Source organism: Chionomys nivalis, chromosome 2 (genome assembly GCF_950005125.1).
Source record: "Chionomys nivalis chromosome 2, mChiNiv1.1, whole genome shotgun sequence".
NCBI classification, from domain to species: domain Eukaryota; kingdom Metazoa; phylum Chordata; class Mammalia; order Rodentia; family Cricetidae; genus Chionomys; species Chionomys nivalis.
The window spans coordinates 67,725,859-67,738,896 of record NC_080087.1 but is presented as its reverse complement, the minus strand read 5'-3'; the positions used below and the strand labels follow the sequence as shown (position 1 = coordinate 67,738,896).

Sequence of the window (13,038 nt, the reverse complement as noted above, 5' to 3'; positions counted from 1 at the left end):
AAAGAGGCTTCTTTTCAGGTGGAAGAACAGCAAACTTTGTTTCCCCAGAGCTAAAGTCTTTTATACCTTTACAAAGCTTCTGTGGAAAACCACTGGCCAGAAAGAACACAAACATACTTGTCAATTACAGATCACAAGGAAGTTCTGCTGTTGCTCAAGGGGAATGAGGGCAGCTACATCACAACAGGGGGAAGGGACCCAGGGTTTTATCCAGGTATGGGGGGACTTGAAAGTGGGGTGTCCAATCATGTGTACAAACATTCACCTCTTGGTTCTTTTTGTCGAGACTGTTAAAATTAAAAGTAATTTGATTAGTACTGTGGAAAAGAAATACAGATGAACCCTCTTAAATGATATACATCTCTGAAGGAGATCTAAATGAATTTACTAATGAATAAGTGAGGCAGATATTTTATCATTTGGTTGCATCCAGTTGAGTTATTGCCTAAAAGTGATACACTGACTGTCACCAAACACACTATTTACATACAAGATTATAGATGATCATCCACAGATTTATGGCAAGACCTTTTTAATAAAACCTAAAAAACTTCAACTTCACAACAGATTGAACATGCAGAAGTTGACCTGGTGCTTTCATTGAGCTTTAACCCAGTATTCTAGTGTCTTTGGTACTGAAATATACTTTATCCTGTACCAAACATAAACTGTAGATGAAAACACATCCAAAAACCTTTTGATCTACAAAACTATCCTGCCAGCAAGATAGATTAAAGACTGGTTGCACAAAATTTCTAAGAGTAAGTAATCAATATCAGGTTAGATTGAATACCAGATCCACAAAATTGATCCAACCAGAAACTACTTGGGTGAAGAAAAATCAGAGACTAGATGGTCTAGTTATCTACAGTAAAACCAAATCATAAAGTACAAAAAAAAAGAACAAGTGTCTTGCAATGGCATTTGTTAGGCTTATAGATCAGGGCCTTGTTTTGACATCATCAGAGAAAATTTCTGCAGCAGAAAGAAAAAAATATATATATATAACCAGACATAGTGATGAGAAAAAGAAATCTAAATTTAAAAGAGTTGTTTCCTTCACACTTCTTCCTGCAAGTCGCAGAAAATAGTATGGAAGATGCTGTACAGTATATTAAAGCCAGGCTGGATGGAGGATACCAAAGAAGAAAGGCATTCTATGTAAGCAGGATTCAAACACAGAAAAATCACAGACCTGGAGCACCAGGCACAGTTCTTACATGTGTGTTTCTCAGTTGTGGTTACATACCTGAAAGTAGAAGAAAACACAGGCTTCATCCCTAATCCTGAAATAAAATCCAATTTATAATCACTGACTAATGATAATTGCCTTTCCTCTGAAAAGTCTCAATAGGGAATTTGAATGCCCAGAAAGAGATGTGAGCAGAAAATACATCAACCTAATTCTTGGATGTTCTTGACTCTCAGTGTTGTGTCAGAGTTTCCCACTCGTCTCTAATTTTTAGCTTGTCATAGCATATATATTAACCAATACATATATTATATATATATATATATATATAGAGAGAGAGAGAGAGAGAGATTACATATGTATAACACTTACCTCTTTTTAACCTACTGATACTTTGAATAATTATTATAGGTTTTAGGTTAAAATTTTATGGGATTCATGAGTGTGCAAATGCATGACTGATTCTCATTTATTCTCTTTAGATCTGTCCTCATGTTTCTTCATTTTGGCCTAAGATAATGCGTTAGCTTTTATTTATCTTAGTATAAATTTTTTACTTTCCCATAGAAAACTGTTTTGCAGTGAGAGATAGAAGTGGTGGATAAAATAACACAAAGGGGTTATGGGAAGGAGTATGGAAGAATAAAGGAATAAAAGCAGGAGAAGCTATAATGAGGGACTATTATGTGGGAAAAAATATTTTTAATGAAGGGGAAAAATAAACCAGTGTTCCATTTCAGTGTTTTATAAATTCAACTCTAAAAATTATTTTAATTTCAATTAGGAGTATATGTGTTTTTTGAGTGTGTTATTATGTGCATATCTGAATGTATGTGTTCTTGAAAGTGAGAAGAGGGCAACTCTTTCGTTAGAGCTATTGTTATAAGGACTGCAAGTTGTAGGGAATGGATAGTGAACTCATTTCCTCAGAAAAAGCACACATGAATTTAAATGTGGAGAAACATTTCATCTTCCTCAATATCCTTTATACCTATTTATCATACATTTCTCTCTCTCCTAAATTCTACTCCTCTAACTCTTAGGATGCAATAGTATTCATTTTCTTTACCCAAAAATGGGCATATTAGTTTCACCATCTGATAGCAATATTTCACTCTACTAAAAGATTTCTCTGCTTTCATTTGCATTAAAAGGCCCACATTCACTCCCTTATCAGTAGAATTACTTAGCATTTATTTTAATGTTGCTGGGGAATTAAGGAGTAAAGAATACATCCCTTTCACACTAATTGTAAAAAATTGAATCTTATAAAATAAGTGGCTGTGTGGATCATTATAGATGAAATTGTACAGAAAAGTTGTATACATGACACTGCTGGCTTCAGCATTAGAAGAAATGGTGAGAATCATTAACCATTCATACAGTTTGCATTGTATTGTATTAGGTGGTTCTGTACCAATACTGTACTTGTCAGATACAATTTATGAAATGTGTGTTCAGGAAGATGTTTTATCCCTTAACTTTTGAAGAGAATTTCTCTCTGGTCTTAACAAAATTATGTAGCACTTGGGGATAAAAATGCATCCCAGTAGGCCTGCACTGGAAGCCAAGATGGACAAGACCTCCACAGCCACCATTATCTTGCCCTTGGTGCTATGGTAGACGGGAAGGAAGGTTATCCAGACACTGCAAAACAACAGCATGCTGAAGGTCAGCAACTTGGCTTCATTGAATGTGTCAGGGAGATTCCTGGCCAAGAAAGCAACAATGAAGCTCCCTAATGCAAGGGAGCCATGGTATCCCAGGACACAGTAGAATGCAGTAACTGAGCCCTTGTTGCACACAATGATGATTTGGCCATGCTCAGAGTGCACATCTTTGTCAATAAAAGGAGGAGAAAAGTGCAGCCAGATTGTACAGAGAATAATTTGGATGAGTGTACAGATGGCAATGATGTGTTTGGGTACACCAGAAACCAGAAAATACCTCATCCTTGTCCCAGGGACTGTGACTTTGAAAGCAAGCACCACAGTCACTGTTTTGGCCAACACAGTGGAAACAGCAAGAGTAAATACAACTCCAAATGTGATTTGTTGCAGAACACAGGTAGCTGAGTTGGGATGCCCAATGAAAAGCAAGGGACACAGGAAACAGAAGACGAGTGAAATTAGCAAGATGTAGCTGAGATTCTGGTTGTTGGCCTTCACAATGGGAGTGTCATGATGCTTCACAAATATCCCAAGAATCACAGTTGTGAATGCAGACAAAAATAAGGCCATTAAGGTAAGAACCATCCCTATGGTGTCTTTGTAGTTCAGAAAGATCACAGCTTTTTGAATACACTGGTTCTGCTCTCTGTTGGCATACTGGTCCTCTGGACACCTCACACATTTATCCACATCTTCTGGAGAGAGAAAAGCATGATTACTACAACTACTGTCATTTATTGACAGAATATTTCAATTCAGTGTGTTGAGTAAACATTGTAATATCTGCATCCTTTGCTGATGATGTAGCTGAGAGACACTGCTGCATAGCAATACTTTCATTTCATAATATTCATTATAAATATGGGAGATGAAATAAAATAATATGTTGTCTATGTAACTTTGTCTTGGTGATATGATTTTATATTATCAGAAAACACAGATAATTTCAGTCCTTTCTGAATGCTATGATGAATTGACTGAAACTAGTGAGTTTACAGAGATTGAAATGATTAATCACTGTATTGCACAGAGTATATTTAATATCTCATATCCCATGATTACAGATATCTATAATGTCTTTCTGTTTTATGAATGGTTTCCCTGAAATAGATGGAGATCATTTCTTCTATAGGACAAGTTATGTGATACATTTTCTAGTATGAATTCACTACCTCAAACACTCTAACATATGAGAAACAGGAAACAGAATCTGTAGGGACCCTTGGAGTCTTCACACAACATACTAAGATCAAGTTCTCAACCAAAAGGAGATTGATGTGTCCAAGAGGACAATGGGTAGGGAAAAAGAATCAAACACAGGAGATAGAGAATGAATAGTGGTAGGGAGTACATAGCCCTACCTCTGGTTAGAGGAGATAGGTGTGGCCTGTAGGAAAATAGCAGTTTATAAAGGTAAAAGCAGAAACCCTGATAGGACAAATAATTTAGTTTTGATTGAGCAGGTTAATTTGGACAGTCATAAAACACTTTATTGTTCACTAGACTTCAATAACATGTAATTGGATGTCATAGATTGGGGGCTAAGTCCATTATTATCATCCTGGGACATACTGGCATGGAGGAAGGCATGGTGCTGGAGAGGGAGCTGAGTATTCTATATCTTTGATCCATAGGCAAGTAAATGATCTCACTGTGAATGACCTTCCCTATGAAGGTACAAGAAGCTTAGATATCACCAAATAGATTGCATCAAAAAAAAATCCCCTTACCGTATAATAATCAAAACAAAAACATACTGAATAAAGAAAGAATATTAATAGCTTGAAAGGAAGAAGGTCAAATAACAGAAATAGGTAAATCTATCAGAATTACACCTGACTTCTCAAAGGAAACCATGTAAGGCAGAAGATCTTGGATAGATGTGCTGCAGACCCTAACACACCATGGATGCAAGCACAGACTATTATACCCAGCAAAGCTTTCTTCCACCATCGATGGAGAAAAAAAGATATTCCATGACAAAAGCTGATTAAAACAAAACATAATTACAAACCCAGCCTTACAAAAAGTAGTAGAAGGAAAACCTCAACCCAAAGAAGTCAAAAACACCCACAATAGCACAGACATCTGACAACCCTTGACCAACACAACTCAAAGAGGGGAAACACACAAACACTACCACCAAAAAAATAAACAGAGTTTACAACCACTAGTCATTAATATCATTTAATAGCAATGGATTCAATTCACATATAAAAAGGCACAGGTTAAGAGAATGGAACCAAAAGCAGGAACCAACATTCTACAAGAAACACACCTCAACCTCAAAGAGAAACACTACCTCAGAGTAAAGTGTTGGGAAAAGATTTTCCATTCAAACAGATCTAGGAAACAAGTGTGTGTGGCTATCCTAATATCTAACAAAATTCATTTTAAACTAAAATCAAACAGAAGAGATGGAGAAGGACACTTTATACTCATAACAGGAAAAATTCATCAAGATAAAGTCTCAATCCTGAATATCTATGTCCCTAATATAAAAGGACCCACATATGTAAAAGAAACATTACTAAAACTCAATTCACATATCAAACCCCATACGCTAATAGTAGGAGATTTCAACACTCCTCTCTTACCAATGCACTGGACAACCAGATAGAAACTTAACAGAGAAATAAGAAAACTAACAGATGTAATTAATCAAATGGACTTAACCGACATCTATAGAACATTCCACACTTGGGTAGAACTCAGTCACAATGTTGTATGACTGTCAAAACTATTTCTTTGAGAAAAGTCCAGCAAATACAGACTTTCAAGGAATCAAAGATGTATGTCATGGTATGAAGCACGATTAGTAAAAAATTTGGGTCAGAATTTGGGTCAGAAGATAGGAAAGAAAAACACCCAGCTACTGGCTCTTACTTTGACCTCAGTCTGAAATGGCAATCCTGCCTCTTGAAATCTCAAAAAGAGACTGTGTCTGAGAGATGTCTCCCCACCCCATTTTATATTTCCCTCTAGGTTTCGAATTAAAGGCATGCAACACTGGGATAAAAACATGCAACACCACATTTCTATATTAACCAGGGTGGCTACTGGGATTAAAGGTGGTTTTTTTGTTGTTGTTTACCATAATCTCTTCTATAAAACTGAAAAGTAAAACAGTTTTACCCTCATATCTTCAGACAGTCTTTATTTATTAAAGTATAATTGAATTGCCTCTACATTTCCCTTTTTTTGTAAAAAAAATAATAAAAAGAAGGCTATAATTAATATAAAAACTGTATACAATATGTAAATTGACTAAATATAATATATACAGGGAAGAAATATATCCACAGTATGGAGTCCATTTGCATTTGACATATTGAGAAAAATATTTAGTATGTAGCTTATCTTGGTGAGTCCAAATGCTTATTGCTAATGCACTTTCCATCAATGACTTACTTTTGCCACAAAGAAAGTAAACTCCCTGTGGAGTTTCTTCAATACCCATTATCTTCTCTGGAGTAGATTGGTGTGCTCTATTTTCCTAAACAGTTGATAATACTAATTTTCAAGGACTAGAAATTAGTATTATATTGTTAAATGAGCTGTATAGGTACAATACCTTGAACAAGATTCAAAATGCATGTACAATATGTTTTAACAAAATTAATCTCAAATTTGTATCAATATACAAAATTGGTATCAATATACAAAATTTGTATATGATATACAAAATTTGTATACAATATACAAAAATAAAACAAATGTAAAATACAGAAAACTAACAGACCATGTCTGTGAACTTTACATCTCCCTCTCTAGGGCTCAGACTAAATGCATATAGCACTGGGACTAAAGGTATTCACCCCCTGATTTCTATATCAGCTAGGGTAGTGACTGGGATTAAATGTGCGTGCCATTGTGGCTACTGGGATTAAAGGTGTATGTTACCATAATGTGGTCTGTAAGGCTGACCGGTGGGACTGTTTTACTCTTAGATCTTCAGATAGTTTTTATTTATTAAAATACAATTGAAATGCCACTACAATGGTATAACAAGTTTTTTAAAATAAATTTGTTAATAATCATAGAACTATAAGAAATAACTTAGGAAAGTAATATATTTTATTTCTTCAGTTGTCTTTTGGTCGATTGATCAACTCATTATGACTGAGAGAAGATGATCTATGTGATGTGAAGGATTTATCTCATTAGCAAACACTCACTGGTCTCATTAGAAACTTCATTTTGTGGGCAGGGGCTGCAATCAAAACAGCAGGCTGCCATTCCCTCCTGCCAGAATTTTCTGAATCCAGGACCACAATCAGCACTGCACACAGAGGGTGGCATCTGTGAAAAATCAGATACATGCTGGTGTCAGGAGTTTTACCTACTTCTATAAATATATTTCCTTATCATGTTGATATACCAGTTAGCTAGTTTTATATACACCAAAAGAGTTATCAGATTAAGCTTAATATGTTTTATAATACCACGCATACAAATGTATGGAAACAAACTGATGTAAATTTGAGTAGCTTCCCATACCTAGAAATTTAGGAGGAAGAATGTTTTTTGATATGAACAAACACTATAGAGCTTACAAAGTGGTTTTTCTACTTAATTTTCATCACAGTGACACAAAGTACATTAATAAGCTAGAGGGACCTTAACTAAAATATTTCTCTCCATTTAATTAGCATGCTGTCAAATTATATAAGCATTTTATTTTATTTTTTTGTTGTTGTTGTTGTTTGTTTTTTGGTTTTTCGAGACAGGGTTTCTCTGTGGTTTTGGAGCCTGTCTTGGAACTAGCTCTTGTAGACCAGGCTGGTCTCGAACTCACAGAGATCCACCTGCCTCTGCCTCCCGAGTGCTGGGATTAAAGGCGTGCGCCACCACGGCACGGCTATATAAGCATTTTATTAATGGGTAGTTGATATAGGACTACCCAGCCCACTGTGGGCAGTGCTGTTCCTAGTCAGGGCTGTGTGAGAATTCAAAGAAAACCAGTAGGCTATGTTCCGTCAGATTCTGTGATTTAGAAGCAGTCTCCATATGCCTCCCTGCCTTGTCATTTCTTTGCTGTAATTCATGATCCCAATCAAACCTTCTCCTCTATAAGATTTTGGTCAATATTTAATCACAGCAACATCACAGAAAGCGAAGATGAACAGATATCTGAAATACAGAGTGAAGTCTTTTAAAATATCAGATAGCACACATGAACTCCAAAAACAGCACTGCAAAGCCTGACATATTATAGAGAAAAACACAGCTAAATAGGCAGAGTGAGGAAGGGCATAATGGATATTTATTGAGTTGGAAAGAATGCTGTTTCCTGAGGTGTAAATGCTTTACAAATCCTCCACATATTTGAGCAACCTGAGTAAAAGTTTGATTTGAATTTTTTGTTCTATTGATGACTAATTTCTTGCGTTTTTTTTATATTTTAGAGACCAGATCTCTGTTTGATGTGGGGTTAGTTAACTTTTTTTTCCATTCTGTAGGCTGTTTTATATTATTGACAATGTCCTTTGCTTTACAGTAGCTATACAGTTTCAGGCGGTCCCATTTATTAATTGTTTCTCTCAGTGTCTGTGCTGCTGAGGTTATGTTTAGGACGTGGTCTCCATTGCCAATGCGTTCAAATGTACTTTCCACTTTCTTTTCTATAAAGTTCGGTGTGACTGACTTTATGATGAGAGTCCATCTTACAACAGTAAGAATGGCAAAGATCAAAAACACTGATGACTACTTATGCTGGAGAGGTGTGGGGTAAAAGGAGCACTTTTGAATTGTTGGTGGGAATACAAGATGGTACAACCCATTTGGAAGCCAGTATGATGATTTCTCACAAAAGTAGGAAATAAAACCTTCCCTAAAACCCAGAAATACCACTTTGGTGTATTTATCCAAAGATGCTCAATTGTGCTACAAGGACATATCATCAACTATGTCCATAGCAGTATTGTTTGTAATATGAGAACCTGGGAACAGCCTAAATGCCCCTTACCAAAGAATAGATTTTAAAAAAAGTTGTACATTTACACAATGGAGTATTACACAGCAGAAAAAAAATAACATATTAATTTTGCAGGAAAATGGATAGAGCTAGAAAACATTTTGAGTGAGGTAACCCAGACACAGAAAGACAGTTATCATATGTACTCCCACAGAAGTGGTTTTTAAACAAGAAGCTAAGAAAATCAGCTTACAAACCACATTCCCAGAGAGCTTAGACAACAATGCAATGATAGGAGAGACATACCTAGATCTAATCTACACAGGAAGTAGAAAGAGACAATATATCTTGAGTAAATGGAAAGCATGGGTACTTTTTGGGGGAGGGTTGAATGGGAGAGGAAGACCAGGGAGGGGAGCAGAGAAAAATGTAGAGCTCAATAAAAATCAATAAAAGTATAGCACAGTAGTAACAGTCATTATACGTTATATATTAAAAAATAAAGATAGTCTGGAATGATAAAAATTTATAGTATGTATATCTGCAATCCTTAATGTATCAATAAAATGTCACATCAGAAATGGAAATGTTGAAACATACAATAGGAGGACAGTAACTGCTTTGTAATGTGACTAATTATTATTAGTTGTTTATAAGACAGCACAAATCAATCCCATTGTCTGTGTTACTGTTGTGTAATGCAAAGGAATGCAGTTAAGTCAGACCTACCTGTCTACTTCCTGTTGCATGCTCTATCATGTCTTCATATATATGCAGATGTTGATCATAAGGAAAATATGAGATAAACTCTCCTATTTTCACCTTAAGTCCAAGACCATATGGTAAATTCCAAATCTGAAAAATGCCATACTCTTCCTGAAGATTTTCTTTCTCGTTCATAATCATTCTGCCTGCAACTGGATTAGTGAAGTGTGTTTTCCTCAGAAAGGAGTGCAGCTGAAAGAGATATACCATTCTATAGTGTGTGTGCCCTTTCTTGAATTCATAAAATGCATTTTATTTCATCTTAAAGGCAGTATTACTGATGGTGTCCAGGGCAGAAATAACAGTAAATCCTGTGGACAAATAAAGTTATCATAATGTGCTGTGAGGAGCTGCGGGCTGTGTTCCTGCTGCCCCAGCTCCTGGTTGCCTGACTAGCTTATGCCCCGAAATAACAACACACAAACTGTAATTTTTTAAAGACTGCTTAGCCCATTAGCTCTAGCCCTTACTGGCTAATTCTCATATCCTGATCAAACCATCTCTAATAATCTGTGTAGCACCAGTCTTACCAAGAGAGATTCAGCATGTCTGACCTGGCGGCTTGCTTCATGGCGTCTGTCTCTGAGAGGAGCTGCCCTGCATCTGAGCTCACTTCCTCTTCTTCCCAGCATTCTCTTCTCTTTACTCCACCCACCTATGTTCTAACCTATGAGATCCAAGTAGTTTCTTTATTATTTAACCAATGACCTTCCTCCAACATTTCCCCTTTTTCTGTTTAAACAAAAAAAAGGAAGGCTTTAACTTTAACATAGCAAACTTACACATAAAAAAACAGTTATCAAGTAAGAATTACAATATTTACATCTATTTTATCTTTATCATAACTAAGGAAAACTATAACTATATATTCTTCAACTCCATCAAAGACTCGAGAAGGATATAATATTTCCTAAGCAAACAAGAAATAAGCAACTTTCAAACTCTAGAAATGACAGAGACATCTCGCTGCCTGGACAGTCACCAAAAGTTCCTATGTACCATTGGGGCATCCGTCTTCGGCCTACAGGCCCATAGTTTCCAGCAGACATTTCCATGAAGCAGAAAATTTCAAAGGCAGTTCAGTCACTATCTGCTGTGTCCTGCAGAATGTCTCGCAGACTCTTTCATGAATCAGGAATCCCAAAAGATCATCTCACCTTTAGGCAAGTTCAGCAGTCCTCTCTCTGCAGGTTCTTTGTGTCCAGTTTATGCAACAGTCCAGGCAAGAGCAATTTCTTGCCCAAATGGCTATCAAACTCCATAAGGAGCCTCTTCGATGCCCATCTTCCTCTTGAAGTAGATTGGTGCTGCCAGGAGCAGAGTGTCTCATTGTCATGAAAAGTCCTAAGTTATTAAAACACTTAAAATGCCATATTTTATAATCTTTGAAAGATATGAAGAATGCCTATCTAAAATATATCTATGTACATCTAGAAAATCTAACATGACTACAAACTTGACTATTATAGATAACTATTCATTAACAAGTTATATACATAACATTTTTACATGAGCTACACAATCACAATACCTTAATCAAGAGCAGAAATACATATACATATAACAAAATTGACCTTAAATTTAAATCACTAAAGCAAAATCCATATCAATGCAAATTATTCATACCTATATCATATCCCCCTTTAAATGTAAAAGAACATTTATAAACAATATTTGGGAATATGGACATAGTTATTTCTCTCCAAACTGCTTCCTGCTGAATGGGGGCGCTGTTATTCAAGTCTTTTATGGGATAACCTGTCTGCTAGGTTCATCTCAGTCGGCAGTTGAGCAAAGTAATTTTTTGAGGGTGTTCACAGCAACCTTTTGGGAGGGAGTGGTCTATGATACCATATTGAGATAGAAGCAATCAACAGGGTCTCGTCCTCTGTGAAAACAAAAGAAGAATCTCTTTTCCAAAGTATCATATCCTTAGATCCAAATTCTGAAGTCAAGGTATTTTCAAAATATCTATGTTGGATTAGTTCAGTAGCATTTATAAACAAATATCTTTTAGCAGCTGTTGCTCCTTCCTCAGCATTCAAACAATTCAAACAGAGCATAATAGCATACAGTATCAAGATTCTCTGTGTATTTTCCATCTTTGTGCACTTTATTTTGACCTCTATTTTGTTTATTTTTACTTTTATTTTATATTTTCTGTATATCTTTGTCCTGGATAACTCTACAGACCAGGCTACCCTTGAACTCTTAGAGATCCTTCTGTCTCTGCCTCCCAGGCATTGGGATTAAATGTGTATGTTACCACATCTTGAAGTCACAGAGGTCAATCTCCCTCTGCCTCCCAAAGGTTGAGATTAAAGGTGTGTACTACCACACCCAACTACTCTCTTCCTTTTTTTTTTTTTTTTTACTTTTAAGAACTTTAACTTTTAGCCTGCATATATTTTTAACACACTGGAAAACATTTAAAAGTTTTCTTTGTTTTTGACACTCTCTTTACTGTATCTCTCTCTGTTTTTCTGACCATATGAGTCTTTAATTTACCAAGCAATATAGGTAGGATTAAAGCCATGGCTTTGGCGGTTGGATCCAGCCCATTCCTTAGCTTTCCAGTCTCATGGCTGAGGTACTACTGGAGCCATTTTTATTGCCACAACTCTGTGGCATTTCAAAGTCCCTGTGAGCAAGTAAGCTGCAGCATTCTGCTCACAGACCACACTCGTTCAGACTGCTTGCCTGAGTCAGAGTTTGCCCTGGCAGGATGGCCCAGAAAGCCAGCATTTTAAAACAGCACAACTTTTTTCCTGCTATGGCTGAAAACCGAAAAGCATGCCTTCAGCTTTCAACCAACACCGTTTTAAGTGTTTCGTGGCAGGACCACTTAAGAGAGCTGCAAGTTTTTGCAGCTAAAGCTGAGTCAGGAAGCCTCTCTTAGATGAGAGCACTTGCTTGTCTCTAGCAAGCAGAGCAGACCCAAGAAATTGCTGCTACCAAGAAAACATGCTTTACTCTATTCTTTCCCAAGCGTTCTCAGGCTTTCTGTGGGTTCAGTTATAAACACATTGGCACCATTCTGTTGTGAGGAGCTGCGGGCAGTGTTCCTTCCGCCCCAGCTCCTGGTTGCCTGACTAGCTTATGCCCCGAAATAACAACACACAAACTGTATTCTTTTAAACACTGCTTAACCCATTAGCTCTAGCCCTTACTGGCTAATTCTCATATCCCGATCAACCCATCTCTAATAATCTGTGTAGCACCAGTCTTACCAGGAAAGATTCAACATGTCTGACCTGGCGGCTTGATTCATGGTGTCTGTCTCTGAAAGGAGCTGCCCTGCATCTGCTCACTTCCTCTTCCTCCCAGCATTCTGTTCTGTTTACTCCACCCACCTATGTTCTAACCTATGTGAGCCAAGCAGTTTCTTTATTATTTAACCAATGACCTTCCTCCATCAATAATGTTCCTAGAATTTAAGTTCTTTCAGAAAAAAAGTACCAAACAGAAACACAGACATATATACAGATACAAAA

General features: G+C 36.6%; 1 protein-coding gene across 2 annotated transcripts in view; it reads right to left on the bottom strand.

Annotated features, from left to right (window-relative positions):
- Positions 1–2,649: 2,649 nt before the first annotated feature.
- Positions 2,650–13,038, bottom strand: part of LOC130864310 (vomeronasal type-2 receptor 116-like) — a 43,107-nt gene continuing 32,718 nt past the window's right edge. The window contains exons 4-6 of one of the 2 annotated variants that reach the window (XM_057754499.1): positions 9,509–9,736; positions 7,041–7,164; positions 2,650–3,554 (exon numbers count right to left, since the gene is read on the bottom strand). In XM_057754499.1, coding sequence (XP_057610482.1) covers positions 2,650–3,554; positions 7,041–7,164; positions 9,509–9,736 — 1,257 coding nt within the window. The remainder of the gene's footprint in view (positions 3,555–7,040; positions 7,165–9,508; positions 9,737–13,038) is intronic. The other variant, XM_057754510.1, reaches the window with a different exon arrangement.